Below are 25,512 nucleotides of genomic sequence, written 5' to 3'. Positions count from 1 at the left end.
ATTTGAGTAGTTAAAAGTATATTTACATACTGTACATTGTTTCCTGTCCAAGTCCTCTACAAACTGGAAAGTCATAGATACGACACCTATTAGTATCAGACTAGTAAGAAAATACAGCATGCAAGGGAGGCTAAAAGACATTGGGGAGAATTAATAATAGACGCACAATGATACAAAATGCAGGAACAGCTGGTATCTGGGGAAAACTTACATAGGGACAAGATTTTCACTTGCTGAAAAAGAAATCTGAGATCTTTCTGCTCTCCATACGCCTAGATCAGGGGTGGGCAATTATTTGGGCGCAGTGGGCCACATAGGCAGTTCTGGTCAGTTTCTGTGGCCTGGTCAGAACCCCCCACCCACTGCCACTGCAGCTTCTCCCTGCCATCGTCATCAGCACCCAAAAGCAGCCGAGAGCAGAGCCCTGGCACTGGCCAGAGTGAACCAGGTCCAGACCAGCTGGGACCTGCATATGCAAGCCTGACCCTGGCCCCAGGCTGCCCTGCACCTGCTCGAGACCCACCCACCCATGATAAGCAGCAGTGGCAACGATGGCAGCTAGACAGAAGGTGCTGCTGTGCATGAGGGGAAAATCGGTTGCCTCCCCACTTGTCCTGCCAGGCCCTTCTTGCTGCAGCCTCCCAGAGGCTGCAGCTCCTCTCTGCTGCCACTGCCACCCCACTGAGCAGCCCAGAGGCAGCCCTGGTGGTGATGATGACAGCAGTGAAGAGGAGCTGCAGGGCTGCCCAGGCATGGGCTCCAGGTGGCTGCAACAAGAAGTGCCTGGCAGCAGCAAGAGGAGAGATGACCGCTTTTCCTCTGCACCCAGCAGCAGCTTCTGCCCAGCCAACACTGTTGCTTATCATGGGCAGGCAAATCCAGAGCAGGCGCGGGGCAGTTCAGGGCCAGGGTTGTGCTCATGGGTCCCAACTGGTCTAGAGCTGGTCCAGTCTGGCCAGGGTGAATCGGGAGTGGGTGCAGAAGAGATTAAGGCCGGGGCCAGGGCTGTGAGTGTGGGTCCCTGCCAGTTTCCATGGGGCTGGGGCCATCAGCAGCAAGGAGCTTCCATCACCTGGGCTGCCTAGAAATAGAGTCCAGCTGCGGAGCTGTCCCAGCTCTGTTGTACGCCTGGCAGTGGCAGGATGTGCCACGGGCCAGATGGCACCTGGGCCAGGTGGGTCCAAGGGACAAAGTCCCTCCACAGGCTGTATTTTGTTCACCCCAGCCTAGAAGCTTTGCATATGTTTAAGTCATCCTTCTTAGAACCACCACTGGTGAAAACTAGTTCCCTTTCCTATCAGAAACACTCCTGAATGAGCATCAAAAAAGTTGTTTCCATTAATCCTACTGAAAATAAGTTGGTAGTGCTATCCATTCAATGTTTTTTATTGGTTCAAAAACAAGTGAAAGAAAATAGGGATGGGGGCAGGGGGTGGAAATCTAAGCTTGTAAGAAAATCCTCTTCTGACTCCCCACCGCTTAACTTCACTTCTTATCCACTTAGGGTCTTGGGGTGCTGTTTTGGTCACAATACATAACAGCATCTTACTATGCCCTCAAACACCAGGCTTTTCAGCCTCAGATAAAGACATTTCTGTTTCCACAATCTATGGACCTGTCCCTTTAAAAAGACATAGTAATGCCTTAAAAATACTTTTTAGGAGGCAAGGGACAAGGAGGATGGGGGGTGGAGAAAGAGTTGATTATGAAAATAGTGGTGGTGTTATATTGGTAAGAAAAAGCTGGTGGGGAGGTTAATATTGAACCCAATGATGCTACAAAGGTTTTAATTTAGTGTCTTTCTTGTAATTAGCTCTCAGGATTATACTAATCTGGAACCTGTATTTCTTTTTTTTTGCGACAATAAATGCCTTGTATGAAAGGAAGACAGGCCATCGGCCTTCCCTTAACTTTGAAACTTCAGCTGAAATCCTGAAACTAAGACTGAGTCATGTTTCAACTTCTGTTTTCACCTTATTTAAAAAAAAACCTTTTAGAACCTTTACAGATTCTAAACATCAGAATCTAAAGAATCATCATCATCAAAAAAATCATAAAGTATGTCAGTGAATTAGCACACTATGAAATGTAATAACATGAAATTCATATATGTTGTAGAACTTTATGGAGATATTAAAACTACTATAAGCTAAGCTTCTCTGTCAGAGAGAGAAGTGATTATTTCTGCTAGGTTTGTTGAAGTCACACTTATGGGAAGTTATCTTAATTAAATAAATAAATAAATAAACCTGTTAAGAAGATGCTAAAGAAACAAAATGGCAATTGTTGAGATATTCTGTGTGTGAAAATATTTACTAGTTTCCAGGGGAGCCGAACTCTTAATATAGCCAGGTACCATAATCATCATTTAAAAAGACACCCAGTAAAAAGGAAATCAGTAAGGACTTGTTGTAAATTCTTTAAGGTTTTGAATTAGGTAACAAGACTTAAGTGTCTCTCTTTTCATTCTATGAGGCGTAAAAGTTAGAGCTAGAGACAGATTGTAGTGATTGTGTTAGAATCAAGTAGACAGATATTCTTTTTGTCTACAGTTCAGTACATAAAGATGTTTAAATTTTACAAATTGGTCAATTTAAAGTACTTATTTCCTTTTTCTTAGGATTTGTAATAACATCATTTTGTATTGCTATCGTTGAAGACCTACCAAATTTGCAGATTCCGCAAAATCCAGGCAATGTCCATAAAATCCACTGGGGGGGGGGGAGGGAGGAGGAGAACGGGAACTTACAGAAAAGAAAACACTCGTTCCTCAGAGGGAGCCAGGACTCTTCAGCATGCTGTGGCAGCCTGGCACGGGGGGGGGGGGGGGGGGTGAGCACGACAACACTGCCCACTCAAAGGGCTGTAGGCAAGATGGTTGCTGCCCCTACCCCATAGTGGCTGTGTGAGGGCTGCCTGTCATGTGGCTCTGCCATAGTAAGAATCAGTAATGCAGCTGGGGCCAAGGCACTGTGGGAACAAAAAACCCAAGAACCTAAACAAAAAGCCCCTGATTAAATCTATGATCCATTAAATCATCAGAGTTGATGTCCCGAAATACCTGGACAGCAAAAAGGTCAGAACACAATCCAACTGAAACTTTACTTCTAGACTCTGAAGAAGTGCATGTGTAGTCTAAGACAATCTAGGTACCTGATATGAGTCACAGAAGTGAATAAACCTGGATGTGGGCTTCAAGCCAGGACATAGGAGGCATGGCCTGAGGTATGCCACTAGGACTAGCCATGGGGTCAGCAAAGTGGGGGTGGCACAGATTACTGGAGCATCAGGTCAAGGTTTGGGTTGGAGGGGCTGAGAATACAGGGGCCAAGTTCCAGAAAAACTAAAAGGGAGAACCTGAGAGAGAGAACCTGAGAAGAAAGCCAACATCAGAAACCAGGCGTCAAGAAGCTAGTGCCAAGTTTCAGAGATCTGAAGTCAGGATCAGGAAGAGCCAAAACTGAGTCAGGAGCCAGAAGAATGAGAGAGAGCAGCAAATGTGAGGCTTGCTGGAACAGACTGAGGCTATGTCAAGGAATGCTTGCAAGCGTGAGGCATCAGATGTGCTTAAAAGGGTTGAGTGGCATTCTCAGCACTCAGTCTGGTTGCAGAGAACTGGGGCAGTCACATTCACCAGGGATCAGGTTCAGGTGCGATAGCTCAAGATCATGGGGAAGCTGGGCCTAAATGATCAGAAGCCTTTACACCAAAGCCAATACTAGGCTGACATTAATGTTCATTGGAGGCTCGGTACTGTTAAGTGTGAAGAGGCTGGTACCAAAGACTACTACTATTGGCACCAAACTGGCACCAAAGTTTATGATTTAGTTAGTACTGAGGATAGGAAGGTGTGTACCAGGTCATGTAAAACTTAAAGCGTCTAGTACTACATGATACAGAAAATCCTTGGCTATTACATAGGACAGCAGTTGGCAACATTTTCTGGTTGTGGGCCAATACTAAGAGCCAGCTGCTGCTGCCTCTCCCTGCTGCCTGGCTGAGGCACAGCAAAAGAAAAGTTTCTGCCAGCCAGCTATGGTGTGGGCAAAGCCCCTGCCATGAGTCCCCCAGCTCAGTAGGTCACATTCAGTGGCTCTATACAAGCTATAGGTTGCACACCCGTGACGTGAGGCTTTAGGGTTGTTGGTTCCAACTTCATCAGAATTGTCATTACCATAATCGACTGGTCTTGACAGTATTTCAAAAAGCTCACAGCCCAGCCAAGTAGTAGGGAATGCTGAATATAGCTCATACTTTTATTCCAAGGGGTTCATCTTTATGCGTTCTGAGGATTTTTTTTTTGTGGCCTGAAGTCCGAACAACTTTAGGTACCAAAAATACAGAAGGCTTGAGTACTTTTGGAGAAGTCCTACTTGAAGGGAAAAAGTGATCCTTTTGGTGATACTTGAGCCTTTGTCCCCTTTATTGGGGTAAAAGGAATAAACGAGTATTTCTAAGCAACGAGTATTTCTAAGCAAGGTTAAATCTGATCTTTCAGCTGAGTGTAGTTTGATAGATTTTTCTGAGGTAGGCAAAGTTCTTTGGGTAGGTGCGGTATCTTTTATTAGACCAACTGAGTAGTTGGAAAAAAGTTCCTGCTAACCTTTTTCTGAAATATTCCTTAAGTTGTGCCTCTCAAGATACGAGCGCTATTCATGAAAATTTTCTAAACGTGTCACTTTCATTCACTTTTTTCTCTCACAAGGCATTCAGCATGCCTACTGCTTACAGGCGTAACAGCCCCACAAGAAGGATAGTGTTTGAAGACAGGATTCCTTTATTGTCACAAAACTGTCAGAGAAACACCTCAGGGCTTCAAGAGAAACAAGTTCCGTCAGCGAATAAAGTGTCATTGTCTCTTTACACCAGACTTAACTATTTATAGAAACTAACACTTGGAAATTACAGTGTCAAACAATGTGGATACTTCCAAAGTTCAGCCAGGGACCGTGAGTAGGAGTTGGGACAGTTATACTCCTTTATGCCCTTGGTTTGCTTATAACTGGATAACATGCACCACCCTTGCCAACAAAAGTGCACAGGTACTTAAAGATGCTGAAATAACCCTTATAATTCAGTCACTACCATCCTAACAGCTGTCTAACATTTACCTGTCTGCAAGTATCCTGCAGTTCTACTGTATGCCTCTGTGTGCAGGACATACTTTCCGTTTCTGAGCTATTCTCCCCCCAGACCTGTGCTGCTAGTTGCTTTGGAGAGGAAAAAAACAAAACAAAAAAACCCAACATTATTTCAATGATCAGCCATGTTTTCAGAAGGAAGGAAGAATGGTTCAGCTGAGGTCAAAAGTGGGCTGGTGTTAAGACCCAGATCTTGCTTGGCTGTGGTACAGCATGGGTAAAGCTCCCTGCTATGAGGCCCCAGCTTCATGGCTGGATCCAATGGCTCCACAGGCCAGATTGTGCCTGCTGGCTATAGGTTGTCAACCCTGCTTTATTTAATTCTTGATACCGAGCTGTAGTATAGGATTTTCATATCTTGCCAAACAGAATAAGTTTGTGTACCACACAAATTAAAATGAGTATTTAAAACTGTGTTCATATGCATTGAAGAGACTTTTTTCTGTACTGTTATCAAGCTTCAGTGTTATGTTTAGCTTTAGAATAGCTTTTTTTTTTTAAAGAGCTGTTAGTCTTTCCAGATTTTATGACTACTTTACCTGAACGTTGAATGTTCTTAGTATTTGCTTACAAATTTAAGGTGTTATGCTTTTATCATTATATACATTTACATCATTTTCAATTTAGTTGATGTTATAAGTTACTTAATAACTTTTCACCATTTTAATTTTACAGTTTAATTGCGTGTTATTTAGCCGATGTCACTCTACAGCTCATAAAAAAAGAACCTCTGGTGACATAATTTGGGAGCATCTCCTTGCAAGTCTCATAAATAATTATGATTGCTTATATCCATTTATTTGGTTTCCCTTGTCAGTTGTCATCTCTTTCAAATTTTAACAATGACAATTTTTTATAATATTTATTTCAATTAACTAATGTATAATACTGAAGATAACCACTTTCATCCTTGTACTTCCCGAAACAAAATGACAAACATGCCTTTTCCAAAGAATAACGATAAATCCAAAATAAATATTTAAAAGAACATTTTCAACAGAATGTTAAAAGCAAGACTGACTGATTTAGGAAACGGGTTGAAGAAACAGCAGCTGCTTGCAGATCAATAAAATAACAGAATGGAAGGAAAAAAGCTTCAGAGGAAAGGGAGAGACATGTCAACATTTACAAACAAAAACTGAGAATCTTGTATTTTGGACTCCCATTTGCAATCCTTAGCAAATTAGCAAATACTCAACTCACCCGGTCTACTTACAGGTGCTCACCAATACAAGAAAACAAAGCACAGATAAAAGAAACAAGTCAGCCATCATTTACCTCCTCTGCTCTACATTTCCTGCATACTAATCATCCTGAAAACACTTCCTCAATCTAATCACAATCACTTAAATTTGGGCGTAAGATTTTAAAGTAAACTTTCAGTGAAAGCAACATTTCTAGATTATGGAATTCACCAATACTTGTATTGTTTTCCAAACAGCAAATTGACTTGCATATACATTGCTATGCAAATTAAGATTTACTTGATTCCAGTAAAGCAATAAAAGTCAAAGATCAATAAAAAAACCCCACACACCTACAATACGAGGAAGATAAATTATGCATACTATTACCTTTCTTTTTCTCCCTCTTCTAGCAGCTTTAGGAATAGGTACATCATTTCCCTTCACAATATCCTAAAAATATAAAATTTGTGATGTTAGCAAAAGTGTAAGAACCAATTTGAGGCAGACAAAGTTCTTTGGGTGAATCTGATATCTTTTATTAGACCAACTTAAATAGTTGGAAAAAATTATTAAGCAAGCTTTCGGGTTCAAAAACCCTTTGTCAGGCTAAGGACGTTTCAGCAGTTGGTGTGTGCTCTTCCTGGATGGCTTTTCATTCCATCCAGGAAGAGCCAATTTAATTCATTCTGAAGTTGGTGGGAGGAGTTGAGGGCGGGGGCGGGGGGGGATGACATTATAACATAGCCTTTGGTATATATTTCAGGAAAAGATTACGCTGCATACCTAAAAGGTATTTCAAGCTTCCAAGTATCACTATGTCATGATTAACATTTCTCCCTAAAACCTGTATCAAAAAGGTTTGTAATCAGCAACTGCTTCCATCAAAGAACAGATAGAGACCAAAACAGACATTCAGTTTCCACCAGGAGAATCACCATTTACCTGATAAAAAACAAAAAAGTATGCAGCCATTCAAGCTTTTTCTCCCAGAGCAAAAATATCCAGTAAGGTAGAAAAACCCTAAAACAGCCAGAGTTAAAACACTCTTGGGAAAGTTTCTCCCAGGAGACTGAATGTTTGAATATCTTTCCCTATCTTAAGGAAGGGAGCCAAGGGAAAGGCTCCTGTGCCTTCCTGAGACTGGGTCACTGGTCTTCCCCTGCTGCAAGGCTCCCAGAACCTTTCCCCAGCACCTGAGTCCTCTTCTCCCTCTGGGTCAGTGCAGAGGAGTGCCAAAAACAGAGCTATTCCAACCATGTGGAAATGCTCCGCTCCTGCCAATCAGCCGACTAATGGGACAGGGGTGGGATCCCATTCTTCCACAGCTCCAAGTTCTAGGTGCTCACCCTTAACATACTTGTAGAAGTGCGGTGCCCAGAACTGGACTCCAGTTGAGGCCTCCCTCACCAATGCCGAATAGAGAGGGAAGAGCACCTCCCTGGATCTGTTGGCCACACATTGGATGATGCATGCCAGAGTTCTATTTACCCTTTCGGCAACCTCATCACACTGTTGTCTCGTATTCATCTTCTGGTTGATTGTGACCCCCAGATCTTGCTCAGATGCTGTTCCAGCCAGTGGACTACCACCCATCCTGTATTTATGGTGAGGGTTCTTCCTACCCAGGTGAAGGACTTTTCTACTTCTTGTTGTTAAACCTCATCTGATTTTGTTCTGCCCATGAATCCAGTCTGTTGAGGTAGTCCTGAATCTTTGCCCCATCCTCTGGTGTGCCTGCATTTCCCCACAGCTTGGTATCATCAGATCATTGAGCTTTTCACCCCCTCATCCAAGTATATTAAACAGCATGGGTCCAAGCACCGGATACCACTGGAGACAGGCCTTCCAGGATGGGGTCATCCCATCAATTACAACTTTCTGGGAGTCCACCCACCTCACTGTAGTCTGGTCCAGCCCAGTACCCTCCAGTTTGACTGAGAGAATCTCATGGGAAACAGTCAAAGGCTTTACTGAAATCTAAGTAAATGATGTCAACCTTGTGTCCCCCATCTGGATGGCCAGTTACTTGGTCATAAAAGGACATTGGGTAGATCATGCCTGACTAACCTTTGACAAAGCCATGCTGGTTGCTTCACAACACCCCTTCAGTTGCCAGCTTATGATTGATGGCCTCCTTAACAAATTTTTCAAAGATTTTAGCCAGGACTGAAGTCAGGCTGACCAGCCTGTAGTCTGCTGGGTCCATCCCTCTTCCCTTTCTTAAAAGACAGACACCACATTAGCCCTCTTCCAGTTGTCCAGGACCACTCCCAAGTTCCACGATTCTTCAAACAGCTTGGCCAGTGGTGCTGCTATAAGCTCAGCCAGTTCTTTCAGGACTCTTGGGTAGACTTGAAAGTGTCCAGGTGTTGTAGGAGATCCCTCACCTGTTCAGGCTGATTTTATGTAATCTGTTGTCTTCCCCACGTTTCTTGGGCTTCTGGTCAGGCTAACAGCTCCTGTTTGGTTTCACAAATACTGACATGAAGTATTTAGTTAGGAGTTCTACCTTTTCCCGGGCATTGACTGTAGGCTGCCTGCCCCCCAATTCAGTAGGGGTCCCACAGTGGATCTTGATTTTTTCTTGCTTCCTATGTATTTGTAAAACAACTTTGTTGTCTTTTACATCAGTTGCCAGCTTGATTTCTATGCCTGCCTTAGCTTTCCTTGTCTCGTATCTGCAGGCCCATGCAATACAGATACAGTCCTCTCTGGCAGCTTATCCATTCTTCCACTGCTTATATGCTACTTCTTTCTTTTTCAATAGTTCCCTAACACCCTTGTTGAGCCAAGCGGGTCACTTGGTTCTTTTCCCGCTTGTCGTCCGTGTGAGGATGGCCTGTTTTTGAGCTGTGAGAATTGCCTCTTTAAGGAAGCACCACCATTCTTGGACTCCCAAATCCTCCAGTTGCTGTACACAGAGGTCCTCTTCTACTAGCCTCTTGAGCCTGCCAAAATCTGCCTTCCTGAAATCTAGAACTTCTGTTTTGCTGACTGGTTTCCCAATCTTACGGTGGATGGTGAACCATATCAGGTTGTGATTGCTGTTGCCCAGACCACCACCAACTTTCAGGTCACTTATGATGTCCTCCCCCTTGGCCAGCACCAAATCCAGGGTGGCTTTACCTTTAGTAGGCCCTTCCACAACCCGCATCAGAAACAGGTTGTCTATTGTTGCTAAAAATTGGCTGACCTGCTGGAGGTGGCCGAGTGGTCCTCCCAACAGATGTCTGAGCCATTGAAGTCACCCATGACAATCATGTCTCTAGTGTGAGCTCCCTCAGTCAGCTCTCCAGAGAATGCCTGATCACACTCCTCCTCCTTGGAGGGAAGCCTGTAATAGACACCCACCATCAGGTCTCCCTCTCCTGGTCCCCCTTGTATGCTGCCCCAGAGGGTCTCAAAGGACCTTCCCTGTTGTCAGGAATTACCTACAGGGAGGAATACCGCTCTTTCACATAGACAGCCACACTGCCTCCCTTCTTCCCAACCCGATCCTTCCTGTATAGCCTGTAGCCCTCAATATTGACTAGCCAATCGTGTGCATCATCCCATCAGGTCTCTGTCAACCCAATCAGACAGAAATCCTCGTAAGCAAGAAGGAGCACCAGTTCCTCCCGTTTGGTTCCCATACTTCTGGCATTCCCATAAAAGCACCCGAGTTACTTCTGGTCATCTCAGGTTTTCTGTTATACCGCCTGTGTCTCAAGATGTTAGTACTTATCTGGACGTTCATTGCTTGAGCGCCTTCCCATGAGTTATTGTGGCTAGAGGATTCATGCATAACAGTGGAACCTTCTCCCCAACATGCCTAGTTTAAAGCCCTCCTCAACAAGTCGGCAACTCTCGTAGCGATGAGCTTCTTTCCTCTGCTTGTGAGATGAATACCATCTGTTGCATGTAGACTGCTGTAGTTAAAATGCGTATCAAGGGCAAGGTTTCCAAAGCCCATTCAGTGACACCATCTCTGAAGCCTCCTAAGTAATTCCCAACTAGTATGATTTGCAAAAGTATATTAATTTTTCAATATGGTGTAAGTGAAGAATATACATTTTGCCTGCCAAAATAGACTAGATAATTATGGATTAAGCACCAAAGTCTCACTCGTTTAATGTTAATGAGATTTAACTCTCAGAGAGCTGAATGTGTGTCTGAAGACAGGTACAAAACCTCTGTTAGACATCTGTTGCACTTTCTAATATGTACACCTTAATACTACAAAAAACATTTAAGTTTAAACGAAGTTTCTTTGAAAAGAAAGAGAAAGATATACCACATACTTCATTACTAGGTTTTTCTGAAGGGACATCATCTTCCTTGGTAGCACCAGTTTCTTTTTCTTCTGTTTCACCTTCCAAGGGTAAATTATCCTGTTTAGCGGGTATCTGTAAAAGGAAGAGAATGCAGCTTAACATCCCAATTTATATTACTCAATCTATAAATGTGGAAAAGGCAGAAACAGAACAGCCTCTAGATACCTGTATCAGGCTGCTTCCCAGCCTTAGTTTAAATAATTTAATGAACAGGTGATTTTTAAGTTAATGGAATATCATCAACTTGGAATCTAGTCATTTTCCAGAAGTGAGAAAAAGATAATTCAGTTATCACACCAACTATTCCTGTGTATATTTTGCTGTTTTATAATGGCATTTATTAAAAAAAAGCACACATAATTCAAAATATATAGAACTCTCATGCTGTAATGTCAAAAAAGTTGAACACAACACACAGAACTTGACTACAAAGGGGATAGTGAAACCAACTGCACAGTGATGTTAAATGCACAGGGTGATGAAAACGGGGAAAAAAAAATCCTCCTACCCTTTAAAAGGCATTATTTGTAATATCAATAGATTAGAAATTTCAGAAAGAAATAGTTTCCAAAATCTATTGTGTCCTCTTTAAATTAACTCATTTTTAAGATTTAATATTTTACCATTGTTTATAACCTTGCACCTGCACAGCAAAAAAAGTGAAACCCTATGTGAAAACAATAGCGTACAGGATGTTGATGGTAATTCTGACACAAGGCTAAATCAATATAAACAAGCATCAAATCCATTTACCTGTATCTAAACTAAGAGACTATGCTGGTTTAAATAGATTAAAAAAGATCTAGTTAAATCTTTTTTCTAGTCTAGACAAGGCCTAACATTTGTTGCAAATGTATTCTCCTGTAAAGAAAAGCACAAATTAAGGGGGGAAGGGAGGGGACACCTATTTGTTTACAATATTAAATGACCCTTGAAGAAGCAGCACCAAGCCTGAATGTAGGTCTTTACAAATACATTTTTATTTGAAAGAATAAACATATTTGTAAGGAGTTGGGTTTTAAATTTAGATACAGCAGCCTAAGAGACAAGGTCAATGTTCATGCCTGAAAAAGAAAGTTACAACAAGGCACTGCTCATTTAAAGTAAGCATGTACAACTGCCAAATTCACAACTCAAAAGATTTCCTAGAGAGAATACAAGCAGCTTAATTTAGTTGCCTACTTTAGGAACTGCAGTCTTTCTCCTTTTCGACCCTTTTTCTTCATTATTCTCCATAGGCTCTTGAGAGCTTTCTTGAACTGTTTCTTTAACACCACTGTTAACAGCTGGATGGGACTAAGACAAAAAAAATTACCAGAAGTTTTCAAACCTGACTGGAATAATAAACTTTATAAATCTGCACTGTTATAAAACAACTAAAAAGCAATCAACTAAAATTAGCTGTCAGTGCTCAGCAAACAAACAAGTTGTCACTTTCAGGAAATGTGTAGGGACAAAAAGAAACATCTTTGATATTTCCCATAAAGGTCAAAGGCTAGCACTAGAAGCATGGATTTAGATAACAGGAAGAAGGAACAGTCTTTGCCTTTAACTCCATTTTTCTTAGGCTAACTTTACAGATGAATCTCACTCGTCTCACGTCCTCTGAACAAAATTGGTACAACTCCCCAAATTTATGATTCCTTCTCCCCGGAGAGTGATTTTAGAGCAGAGCTGAAGTTCCCACTACTAGCAGCTGCAAGACACCTGCACAGTATACATGCTGCCCCCTGAATATCAAATCTAGGGAAAAAAAAGAGTGCAAGAGAATTCTGCGAAAAACATAGACTATCAGCTCTATGCAAACAGTTTGCAAATCACCCTTGTCACTCCTAACCTATCTCCTCCCACCTAAAATCTGCCTGACAGCTCCACCAGGATGTCCCACTGCCTCTGAAGCTCAACATGACCAAAAAAAATTCTCCTCAAGCTTTGCTCTGCCCTGCCCCCCACAGCTTTCTTAGTTACTATTATCTTCCCTATTGCAAGCCAATGACCTGGTAGTCATCTTAACTGCTGTCTAGATCTTCACAGGCTGCCTGCATCTCAGTCTTGCCTCTTCCTTTTTATCATCCTTAAGATACAGCCTTTCCTTTCTAAACACAGATAAAGATCCTGCCTAGCTTTGACAGATGCAGTTCTTGCCCACATCAAACCACTGCTAAAAATCATTTCCTAGATTGTCACTCAGACCATATTATCTCCCTAATGACTCCCCATTCTCCACATAAAACTACTTAAATCTTAATTTTCATAGCCTTTCACCAACAACTTTCATCCTATCCCCACTTACGTCCCTCATTCAATGTTATCAACATTCAAACAAGCACTAATGTGCTTGAATACCCCCATAAAGCTAGCAAGTGCTTGTATTTGAGATCCATTCCTAAAACGCTCACCATAAATATGCCTACAAAAAGAATACTTTGACAAAAAGTGAGCAGCTGCTCTATCAAGACTACTGCCTATCAGGATAATAAGAATTGTCTTTTATTCCTTATGTGCTCCCAGTCTGTATCCACGTGCTGTCTTGTGTTGTTAGACTACATTTTTGGGAAAAAGACTCTGCCCCTATTTGCACAGGATTGTATAGATCTCTTCCTGTGGGCTGAATCTGAGCAATAATGAATCCTGAAAAAAGATCAATAGGGCTAGCTGGCAGAAAAGCTTTGCTTTAGATCAAGTGAGTTTATGGTATATTTTTCAGGTTTTGTCCATATGAAATGCAGTCAGCTAGTTATTTAGACCTGATCCTCTTCAGCATTCTTCAGGAAACTGTTACAAGTTAAATTTTCCAAGGGCTTAGCCTCCTATACACAGATCTTTCAGCAGAGAGCAGAGGAAGAAATCATCAAGATGGTCAAGAGGGTATGAAGATATTTAATGTGGAAAATCAACACCACCGTGTAAAGAATAATTGCCCAATTTAACAGCATTACTTGATTCTGTAAAAACTGGCTTGCAGGCGGAGACAGGATATTAGGGGCTTAAGTCTATCTGCTTTAATAGCTGAAGTCACCACTACCAGGAAAGTTATCTTCTCTGTAAGAATGAACCTTCAAGCTCACAGAAACAGCAGTTCAAAATGAACTTTCATTTGACTGAATTTATAAGAGCGGGGGAGAGGGTTTAATTTCTTTCTTTGTGGGAGGTAGGTAGAATAGCATGCATCAACGCCATATGATTCAGATGGCAAAGGCCTGTGCAGACACTGGCTGTCCTCCATCTTCTCTAGGCATGTCTTGTAGGGCAGAGCCCGCTCCCACATGTGGAGCTTATCGAAACAAACTAGCACTTCTTCCAATCACTTGTGAAGAGTTTCATTTTACTAGGTACAGTAGACATGAAATGGTATCTGCCCTAACCAGATTGGAATCCACATACAGAACAAGTGGCCAATTTTCCTGGGTTTCGATTAAATATATGAGCTTTCAATCTTTGAATGGATACATCTTTTCAAGTTTTTCAAGAGGAGACTGGACAGTCACCTCGCTGGGGTCACTTGACCCCAGTTGTCTTCCTGCCTAGAGCGGGGGGGCTGGACCTGATGATCTGCAAGGTCCCTTCCAGCCCCTAACAATCTATGAATCTTTCCCCTCAGTTTGCAAAGGAGATCAAGAGAAGAGAATCATTGGCAAACATGAGGGACTTGATCAATGGCTGTGTATAACAGCTTTCATAGGTTAGATGCAGGGATAAAAGACTAGAATACAACACTGCTCCCAACTACTAAAGCATGAAGACAGCACAAGGGAAATGGTATCCTAGGTTTGTGGGTTTGCAACTGGTAGAGCAAACAAACAGGGGAGTTTGAGCAGGATTTATCCTAGCAAGGAAGGAGCAGTCCCTCTTCATCAAGGTACATTAAGTTCGGTTTGCATGGTCTGTATAGGTACTGTGTTTATGCCATGATATCAGGAGGCTGTCTTCATCTGTAACATAGAGCACACAGTATTCTTCCTAAGATATGAGTATGTTTTAACAAATTCCTTGCCGCTGCACATAGGTGGTTAGCCATGTTATTCTGAGGTCAGACCAAAGACAAGGCAAGGAGGCACTTCAGAGATTAACTGGTTCAAGGAGGCATGAAGCTTTTGTAGGCAGTTTTCTTTGTCAGATACCAGGAATGACTCATCCGGTGAAGCACATGAAAGCACATGCTTCTTTGAACCAGTTAGTCTCTAGAGGTGTCACCCTGCCCTACCTTGTCTTCCCCAGTGCAGCAACCAAGGCATCAGTAGCACCCTTAACTCTCCTACTTTTATACCAACCAATTCTAACCTATACTAACCACTATCACAGTCTGACCTGTAATTGAACACAGCCATAACATTTATCCCATCGTCTGAGCTATTGCATTACATTTCACAATGGCCAGACAATGCATACTACTTGACCAAATCAGACCAGAATATCTTGTAGACATTAGTAAGCTATACATATAAAAATCAGTTACCTGCTGATGAGAGAATTTCACTTTGGGGTTGTTGTCAATTTCCCATAACCCTTCATTAAAGCCTTTTCTTTTATTTGGTTTGCCATATTTATCTTTGTTTTCAGAATAAGGAAATATGTCCTTTGGTCCCAAAAATGCCCTAGAAGAGGTGAAAAAAATGTTAAGAGAAATATTTTTCTACTCCAGTATCACAATCTTTAATATTGCCCAAAACATGTGCAGATATAGTATAAAGGGAAAAAAAATCACTACCAAGGTATCTAAAGTAATAAAAGGTGTAAGAAATCAAGAAATGAGACAACTAAGAGTCCTTAAATCTTAAAAATGGGATTTGAGATGCTAGGTAAGTTACAGACATTAGTTTGAGTTGAAGAACTACAGCAGTCCATTCAGGACCTTTTTCTATAGGGTCAGAGTCAAATAATAAGCAATACTACTTTTTCTAAGTTAGACTTGGGAGAACAAAGTAAAAAAAGTCCATTTCAATGTTGTGCTTTACACTGCAAAATATTAAAACAAATCAAGACTTCTCTTGCATTCATATTCTTGAGGGTTACATTTCTTAAGAGGGAATGAGTCTGTTGGTAAAGTGTCAATCAGCTGGTATTCCTAGACATGGGAGCACATGGAAACCGAGTTTGCTACTTGCTGGTGGAGGAAGCCTGGGATCATGATTCAGGGCTCCCCCTGTACCAGCAATATGGTAGCGCCAGGAACTGATCCCTAATCCCACAGTGTTGCCTCCTGCATGCACATGTAACACAGCAGAAGGCATCAGATCCCACCCTGCCTTGAATTTAGATGTCTGTCAGTGACCACAGCCATTGCTCGTCTCCCACCACGTGTGGCCAGTGGGTCTCTTGATGGCAAGGTCCCACCCATGTCCCTACCCCCAAATTCTTAGCTATTTTAGCAGTCCTGCAGGCTGGGTGAAACTGCAGGCCAGATGTTTGACACCCTGATTTATTAATTACTTTAAATACATAATTCACTTACTGTAGTGAACCAGCAGAAAGATAATGGCAAATCTCTACAAGCAGATGTGACTAACATTTGGTTAAAATATGAATAACAGATAGCAATACATTACTAATTAACAGGTACCATTTCATGCCTCATTGGTTTTTAGATGGAAAGGCATCAATAGAAGACAAAACTATTTAAAAACCTGCTGTAATGCAAGAGGCATGTCCTGTTCTTTGCAAAGCAGGCAATTATACTTTAAATTTCACTGTAGCATGCAAAGAAATCTACAAATGTATGAAATTTAGCAAGCAGACTCTTGCTACTTTTTGGTAAATTGCAAAACTACAATGCACTAAATTACACTGCACAATGAGAGAGAGATTTAAAGTTCTAGAGAAAAAAAATTCTAAGAGATTGTTTAAAGAAACCTCCAAAGATGCTATTATTGTAACATGGAATTTACCATGCAACCAACTAGACTTCAGCCATATTTATTTTTTGTGACAGTGTCTAAGAGCAAGTTTTCAGAAATATTGAAGTATCTTTTAGCTTAAGTCTAACTTTCAAGTGATTTGGCACTTAGGCCCCTAGTCATATTGAAAATAAACAAAGTTTCTATTCAGGAAGGTACTTACTGCCAATCCCCATTTGTCACCTATTGCTAATAATTGGTAAGTAATTCAGATACTTAAGTACTATCACCTACTGTCATCGTTTACTTTGTATACATGTACTCTGGTTAAATGTATAGAAAGTGATGAAGGAGAAGTACCTGTTAAAGTGTCGTTTTTAGAATCAGTCAGTCAGTTTTAGGGCCATCATTAAAGGCCTTGAAAATAAGAGTGCTGCACTAAAACCAGCTACATCCCATAATTTTTAAAGCGGTTTCAAACCAGGGTGCTGTGATGCAGGTGCTGCTGCCACGGCAACATCCAGGCAAAACTGCCCCCCACCCACTTCTCCTTGCATTTGGGCTGTGATTAGCCTGAAGCAGGCAGGAATTGGGCTGCTGCAGCCTGGACAGGCCCATCTAAAGCTCCTCCCAGAAAGAGGCGCACAGGACAGTTATACCCATGCATTTCTGCTTTTGGGAGGAACATACAGGGCACTGGACAGGCTGCAGCAGCAGGTTTTAGGTTTATCATAGTCTGACTGCAGCAGGAGTGTGTGCGTGTGCCACAGCTCCTTCAGACTAGCTGTGAAGCAGATGCACAAGGAGGCAGCAGAACCCAGTTGAGAAGCACTGAGTTAGGCTGAAGCAGGACTGGCAACAGTTCTCATCTAGAAATGTTACCACATTCAAAGAGTGGTAGAGGGGTGCCCTGTCCCTGAAATGGTGAAAACCACTGTTCTATTATCAGCCCTGAAACTATTAATTGCTGTCATTCTTGAGGCTTTTAACAGTTTAAAGAAACTTATATTGCAGCACTAACAGTGCAAGTAAGCACTAACAGAATCATTGGGATGATAGGGCTGGGAGGAACCTCAAGAGATCATCTAATCAACCACCTGCTCAAGTCAGAAGCTTCTCCACAAACTGTCCCAACCACGTGTTTGGGAAACTTAGGGGTCTCGGGCAGTTGAGGACCACTATTTCCAGGGGCATATGGAGCCAGAGAGGCAAACTGCTATGGCAGGAAGGGGCAGTCCTGCCTGCATGAGGTTTATCAGATTTAAAAAAAAAAAAAGAAGAAAACAAAATAATATCAGTTACCTTGAAAGAGAATAACCTAAACTTAGTACATAAACTGGATTAGCTTAAAAGGAAAACTGGTGACCAGAACAATAAAAAGGCAGGGGGGAATATAAAACTACTCTATCTAGACACCCAATAAACAGAACTAGACAACATCACATAACTTTCATTCTTGCTCAGTTTAAAGCATACAACCAAAGAGTTAGTGTCACTCCATCTCAGTGGTATCTGATGCAACAAAAAAGTACTTGAATCACAGACTGAAAGTCTACATGAAGAACTGATAGGGACTTACCTAAATCATGGTGGAAGTTTGTAGTATAGCTGCATTTTAAATCTCGTTCTTTTCACTGCATACCCCCCACGCTCCCAGCGTGGCAAAAAACCCCCACAGCAGTGGCTTTCTTGGCCACTCAGCAGCAGGAAGGGGTGTGCAGCAAACAACTGAGATTAAAGGAATCGCTATGCCACAAACTTCTGCCACAATTTAGGTAAGTCCCTAAGAATAGATACTGCACTGCTGGATACTAAGGAGGCAGTGGGGCAACAGCAATTTGGCAAGCAAGAAAAGGTGATTTAAGACCATTTTGATTCATCAAAATATCAGTGTGAACCAAGGTACAGTAGTATTAATTACAAACATTTTATATTATGTGTTTATACAGTCACCCCATCCATTAGGACCGTCTAACAAGAAGAATGGACTCAATAGGTTGCTGGTATAAATGTTTTTGAAATGGGGTGCCACTAAATTCAGAAAGGTTATGGAGGGCTGCCATGACTATAAAGAGATTGATAACCACTGGCCTATCCTGTACTTAAAAAAACCCCAAAACTTCCAATGATGGCTATCCCACAATATCTTTCAGTAATCTAAAGCCAATCCTTCACCGCTCTCAGAATTAGAAAGTTCTTCCAAATATCCAACTTAAATTTCCCGTCTAAGACCATTGCTTTTTGTCCTGTCTCCTGTGGACAGAGAAGTCCGACATCATCTTTTTGATATTTAAAACTCAATAGCCCATCCCTCCCTCAGTTCTCTTCTCCAGGCTACCCATCTCAGTTCTTCCAAAGCTTTCCTGTGCATTGAATTTCTTAGGAGTCAAATAACTTGTGTTGCTCTCTGCTAGACTCTCTTCAAATTTGTTCACGTCTTTTTTGAAGCTTAGAATCCTAAGCCAGACAGCACTCCAGCTGAGGCTTCACCACAGCTGAATTGTATGAAACACTCATTTCCCATGACTTGCATATGAGATTCCTGGTAATACATCCCTGTTTGCCACTGGCTTTTTGGAAGCAATGGTACACTGTTGACTCATAGTCAGCTTGTCTTTTTCTGCAGATTTGAAGCATTGCCAGCAATACCCTAATTCATATTTGTACAATCAATTGCTCCTTCCTAAGTGAAATACTATGCAGGCTCATTAAGTACACAGTACTGTCAAGTATTGTAATATAAACAGTCCCCAAACTGACTTGTTCCTGTCATTTTCAAAACTTCTAAGAGCAGTTCCAAAACTAATTATTAGAAGCCTTGAAAATGACAGGAACAGGTCAGTATTGCGGCCGCTTCTACTGCAGTACTATATATTTAACGAGCAAAGTTTACATCACCATTTTCCAACCTTTCTCGCCCCACAGCACACTTACCTAAATAAAAAAGCACCGTGGCACACTGGACACAGGGGGTGGGGGAGGGACAAGACACGGCCAGCTGGACGGTATTTTGGGCTGGAGCCAAACTCCACGTCTGTCTGCGCCTGCAGCAGCAGCAGGCAGGGGGCATGGCTCCAGCCCAAAATGCTGCAGCACACCTGGACGTGCCATGGCACACTGGTTGGGAAATGCTGGTTTACATTAAGTTTAGGTAAGCGCATAGATATTTCTTCAGGCCCAAAGCTATTAACTTAAATGGAGAGCTGTATCCTTTAAAAAAGAGGAACAAAAAAACCACAAAAGAGCAAATGAACAAATGAATGATATTTCACAAGACAGGAAAGAAATAGAATGATGGTATTATAAATGCACAGCTATCCCAACAAGGACTGTGGTTCTACTGCACAGTACCTAGCGCGCGCACACAGAAAGAAATAGTTCTTGCTCCAAAGAGGTTTGAATCAAATTTTAAAAATATACAAGAGCACAGCAAAACAGAACAAAAAGGCTCTGAGCCAGTAAAAAGATCTATATAGGCGAAAAGTGACAACAATGACACTTACCTGAACTAAACATGTATACAACTTGTCAGGCCCAAGTTATTTAAGTACAAAAGAGAGACCAAGTCAGTGTAGATTGCTAATGCATGTTTTCTTTACCTTATAATATTCTTATTTATTTATTTTTACACATGTATAAGCCTCATAATATTTTGAAAAGGTTTTCAAATTTGTGCTTTTCTTCCTCTGAAGAAATTTAACAGCAATAAGAAGTACCCCTTACAAAAGAATAAAAATATTCAACAATTGTTTTCAAGTCTTATATACCAAAACTAGCTTTCAACTGGCTATCTACACATCCTACACCAGTAGTTTTCAACATTTTTAAACTTGAGGCACTCCTTGGAAAATGCTAACTCTGTTATTGTAGGTTAGCGATTCTTCACTAAGGCACCTTGGGGTACTTTGAGATCATTTCAAGGGTGCCACACAACATTAACGTGCTAGGTGTGCAAGCATGATTCACAAAATAAACCCAGAGATTTTGAATAGGAATCCACTGTGCTAAAAACATGTTTCCCTGTTGTGCTCTTTCTGAGTTTTTTGTGACAAAAAACTACTCTTTTGTAGTCAAGAAACAAATGAAAACTAAGGCCCAAGAAATGAGACTACTCACAAATATATAGAACGTTTAAGTTGCTGTGTAATTACCAGTTAACAGTTTTCAAGATAGGAGATTAGAAATAGCGTGTGCTTTTAAAACAACATCATAATTCCAGTTCTTCTAAAGTATTTCAAAACGCTTGTGTTGCTAACATTTTACCTGGATATTTCACAGAGCAACAGTCATGAAACTAAAGGGATCAAGAACTTACAGAAGAGACATAATTGACTACTTTGTCTCTTTTTAAAAGAATAATGCTCAGTAATACACAAAAATTGTATATACTGTAATTTCAAGCTTTATTGCAAATATCTTTTTCCTTAAGGACAAAATAAAGAATAATGATATCTAAGGATAAAAGTTATATACATAAGGAGGAAAGGAAATACTATATCTTCTCCCACATTTATATATATCTATATATAACTTGTATGTTGTTCTAAAAAGGCAGCATGAAGCTAAAGAACAAAATTGCCTTGTAGTGACCGAGTAACAGCAGGAAGGGAGCCAAGCTCCATGTGTGGACCCTGTCTGCTAGGCCCAGAGCTGCAGCAATTAAAGCTGCCACTACTCCCCCATCACCAAATTTCCAGACCCATGGGGATTTGTATTTTTTGCATATAGTGCACATTCCAATTTCCACCAGGTGGTTTAGGGAGAAAGGTGCAGATAATATACAAGGAAACACAGTACATAGGACAATCGTACCCACTCTAATTTAACAAAGTTGAATAAAAATTCATAAAGTTTCATGGAATGATTATAGACCAGTGTCCACCTCTGTATTTCACGACCAAAGTAATATAAATAACTAGCATGCATCTTTAGGTGCCTAACTTGTTAACTGTTGATAGTTTAGTTGTAGTTTAGTTGTCTACTGCTGAATGGTATAACTTGTGAATGCTACAAATGCAGGCAGGCAAACGACCATCAGATTGTTTTCATTTCCTTTTTGCTTTTAATCTACAGGACTTACGTCTCATGGGTGCCAAAAAAGAAAATGGGCATCTTATTTGTAGGAGGTTTTACTGCTCCATCAGGAATTTCATCTACCTAGGGACAGATAACAAGAATCAAAACATTTAGTAATTATGCAGAACGTGTTGCAGAACATTTAAGAAATATCAAATGAGGAACAAAATAGTAAAGAAAGAACTTTTGACAGCAGAACTGTTCTGTCAACTGTAGCACAGTAACATAACAAAACCCAGGTATCAAGGATGACGTTCAAATTGCTCTTAGCAGCCCTTAAAGCAAAAAGGGCACCTACAGGCTCCAAGACTAATGCTTTCTTAAAAAAAACAACAAACAAACAAACAAACAAAAAAACCGGGGGGGAGGGGGAGGATGAGCGTAAGCAGTATTTGATCCGATGCAAATACCTCCTTCTTACCACAATCCATAGCAACACTTCCTATCCCGTGCTGAACCAATGACTGGCACAATGCCTTACATATCTAAGGAAAGAGGGTATTAAAAAAGGAAGAAAAAAAAAACAAAAAACACAACACAAAAACAGAAAGGAAACCCCAGGCTTCTACCATTCCTAACCCCGTGGTACAAAGGGTATAGACCACCAGCCTTGCCTCTGCACCCTCACCACTACCAAACCAACTAGAGTAGCTGCCGAGAGCTAGGGTACCAGGCTAGCAACTGACCACTCTCTTCCTGAAAAAAGTGGGTGGAAAAGGCTTTAAGACACCAGTGGCACAAAAATAAAATCCACTAGGAAAACAAGACAAGAGATAAACTGAAAACTGCTGTTGGGGGCAGGGGAGCAGGATATCTGATCCACAATCTGCTTTGGTTCCCAAATGGATGGATGCAAAAAAGGATGCTGAGGGCACTGCTGCTTTAAAGCTACTTCTATGGGTCAACATCTGGTCCCACGCCTACTCAAGCAAGGGTCTGATCAAGACCCCTTGGCCCCGGGTTGCCAACTACCACAACCGGATACAGCAATGTTTGGAAAGCCCACACCTGCTGACCAGGTCAGAAGGAGAAAGGGAGGAGGGGGTGGGGAAGCCAAAACAGGCCCAATCAGCCTCATTGCAGGAGCTCTCCATTGCTTATTCTAGTAACTAAGGATAACAGTTATATAAGGAAAAGAAATAGCTGATCTTCTCTCACCCACACATAACACACGTTGCTCCAGAAACGCAGTGTGAAGGAAAAAAAAATGCCCTTGTAGTAACCCAGTAGCAGCTGAACAGGACCCAGGTAGCTGGAAGAAGCTTGTGAGCGCCCCCAGAGCAGCGGGCTGGGGCAGGAGGGAGGATCCCCCCATCCGGGCGCGCTCGCAGGGGAGCTCGGGTGCAGCAGGGCCGGTCCCCGCCCCCCACGGTCGCTTCCCGGGGCCGGGGGCGCCTTACCCGCGCGGGCCAGTGCGGGTAGCCCTTCATCTTGGCGAAGATCAGGTCTCCGGGCTTGAAGTCTCGGCTCATGGCTGTTGCCGCCAACGGGGGTCACGGCGCCGCCGCCGGAGATGCCGCTGTGTCGGGGGGGGGGGGGGGGGGGGGGGGGGGGGGGGAAGGCCGCAGAGCACGCGTTAGCAGGGGAAAGGAGGCGCCCCGCGCGCAGCCCCGTTCCCCTGGCAACGGCCCCGCCCCCCGCACTCGTAACCGCCGTTTTGCCCACCCGAGAGGACTCCCGCCACGCGCCCCCTCCCCCCGCGTTCGCGCCACCGCCGCTCAGGAGGCGGGAGACCCGCTCGCCCGCCCGCGCCCGTTACCTGTCCCAGCCCCACCGCCCGCCTCAGCCCGCCGCCGCTGAGCTGCAGCCCTCCCGCCAGCCCGGCCCGTACCAAGTGCCGCGAGAACACAGGGGGCAGAAAACGGCCTTGCGGCTCGGCGGAATGCGTCGCCCTCTCCCTCCCCGTCTGCGCGCGCACGCGCGCGCGAACTTGGCGGAGGCAAGTGAGGCAGACCACCCTCCCCGGGGCGCCTAGGGGAAGCCCCGCGCGACTAGCACTCCCGCCCCTTCCCCCAGCCAGGTGGTTCGCTCCTCCTCCTCCTCCCGCGGCTCTTGCAGCTGCTGTTGCGGGGGCGGGGCTGGGCTGGGCTGAGGCTGCGCGGCGCGCGGTTGCTGCAGTTGGCCTAGTACTGGCGGCGGGAGCTGCAGCGGGGGCTGCGCCCTCACACGCGTCCTCGTACTCCCGTGGCCGACGGAGCCCGCCGCCCCCTCTGGGGAGCCAGCGGCCCCACGTGAAAAAAAGTCTCACGGCTCTTGCTGGCAACTGGGGTCACGGCGCTGTCGCCGGAGATGCCGCTGCAGAGGGCGCTAGAGTAGCCGAGACTCCCTCCTTCCCTCCCTGCCCCCCAGGGTAGACGCGGAGGCCATGAGCTGAGACTACCCTCCCAAAGTAGAGGCACCATCAGACTGCCCCTCTGCCTGAAGAAGGGCGTTTGTGCCTAGAAGCTTGCAAGGAACAATTTTTCCAATTGGGTTGGTCTAATAAAGGATATTACATCTACCCAAAGAACCTGCTCCTTGACCAGCACACAATCCCTGAGAGGAAGACATGGTTCAGTCTGGGCTGCACCATTTCCCTGCACCGAAGCATGGTACCAGGGGGGTGCTGCTGCTCTGGTGGCCAGTGCTGGGGCAGAAGGGCTGGCCTGCACCAGGGGCTTTGCACAAAGGGCATGTCTGGGCACAAGGGCTGTGCACCAGTTCATGTCTGGCTCATGGGCAGTCCTGCCACAGCCCGGTCCTGTGACTTCCCTCCAGCACTGTTCTTTGTCTGCAGCGAGCCCATCCTACTTTGCTGTTCTTCCTGGTCTCCCTGTCTCTGTAAGATGTTCCCCCTTTCCATCTCTCTCTCACCCCTCTCCCCTCAAAGGCCCAGCCACTGATGCCTTCTACTCCCCCTGGCTCCTGCTCTCCCTCTCCAGGCTTTTATTTCGGCCTCAGTTTCTTCCCCCCCACTCTTGTGCTCACCCAGTGCAGGTCTAGCCTTGCCCAACTGTCCTCAAATCTGCCTCTTGTCCCCCCTCACAACCTGCTCTCTATCACTTAACTGGCTGTCAGCCCCAGATCCTTTCCTCAGCTGGCTTTAGTTTTCTCCCCAGCACCACCTTCCACATGGCCCTCCCAGCCATTGCTAAACTCAGTAGTTTGCAATTCCCTACACCACTGTTGCTTCTCCAAATCTACTCCCCAACACAGCCCGACCAGTCCCACTCTTGTCCACTCCACAGTCAAGTTGGGGAGCTTCCTCCATACTGCCCGAGCCTACAATGCAGGCTTTGAGATGCAGAAGCTCACAGTTTCCAAACTCAACCTAGGCCGCTAGAAATGCAAGGAAAGTCCTGCTCAGCAGCAAGATGCGGCGTGCTCAGTTTAGTAGGAGTCTAAGCAGTTTTAGCTGTTAAATTCTAGCAATTGTCTACTGAATATGTACAAAAGGCAGTCTTTTATAACTCTCAATTTTGGCCAAATTTTTGTGGAGACCGCAAAAGGCACATCCGTGACACAAAAGTCACTTCCTTATCGAAATCAAGGCCCCACTCCAAAATATGGGAGGGACAAAGGTTTATCCTAACAAAGGGTCACAAACTTTTTTTTAACATGAGGAAAGCATTATGTTTTCCATTCAACTCATTTTCAACAATGGCTAAACTATACGGCTGAAAATTAAAACCACAACATAACCAAACAAATCAGCCAAAGCCAAGATACCCGGTATTGAAAATTGCAGGCTAGTTAACATTTGGCAAAGATATATAAGCAACTGCTAAAAGGATTTTTTAAGAGGAACAACAGGAGATGCTTTCACCATCATCTACAATGTTGTTTTACTACATTTATTAAGTTCAAAATCCATGACAAATACTCCTTCACTTTGGACCATTTCCATTAAAATGTGAATCAAGATTTCATTCTACACTGTACAAACTGGCTTTATAGGTTTCTTTTAAAAGAGAGTGTTGGG

The 25,512-nt window shown here is 43.3% G+C and overlaps 1 protein-coding gene across 6 annotated transcripts in view; it reads right to left on the bottom strand.

Annotated features, from left to right (window-relative positions):
- The window catches only part of PSIP1 (PC4 and SRSF1 interacting protein 1), a 48,321-nt gene extending 24,811 nt beyond the window's left edge, over positions 1-23,510 (bottom strand). For 2 of the 6 annotated variants that reach the window (XM_059724704.1, XM_019483850.2), the window contains exons 1-7: positions 23,383-23,510; positions 22,952-23,070; positions 21,556-21,632; positions 15,098-15,236; positions 11,824-11,937; positions 10,609-10,713; positions 6,716-6,778 (exon numbers count right to left, since the gene is read on the bottom strand). In XM_059724704.1, coding sequence (XP_059580687.1) covers positions 6,716-6,778; positions 10,609-10,713; positions 11,824-11,937; positions 15,098-15,236; positions 21,556-21,632; positions 22,952-23,023 — 570 coding nt within the window. In that variant the 5' untranslated portion in view covers positions 23,024-23,070; positions 23,383-23,510. The other 4 variants (XM_014604844.3, XM_019483851.2, XM_006270843.3 and 1 more) reach the window with 3 other exon arrangements.
- Positions 23,511-25,512: the final 2,002 nt, after the last annotated feature.

Source organism: Alligator mississippiensis, chromosome 3, assembly GCF_030867095.1.
Source record: "Alligator mississippiensis isolate rAllMis1 chromosome 3, rAllMis1, whole genome shotgun sequence".
NCBI classification, from domain to species: Eukaryota; Metazoa; Chordata; order Crocodylia; family Alligatoridae; genus Alligator; species Alligator mississippiensis.
The sequence above is the reverse complement of the archived record's forward strand: the minus strand, read 5'-3'. Positions and strand labels throughout refer to the sequence as shown.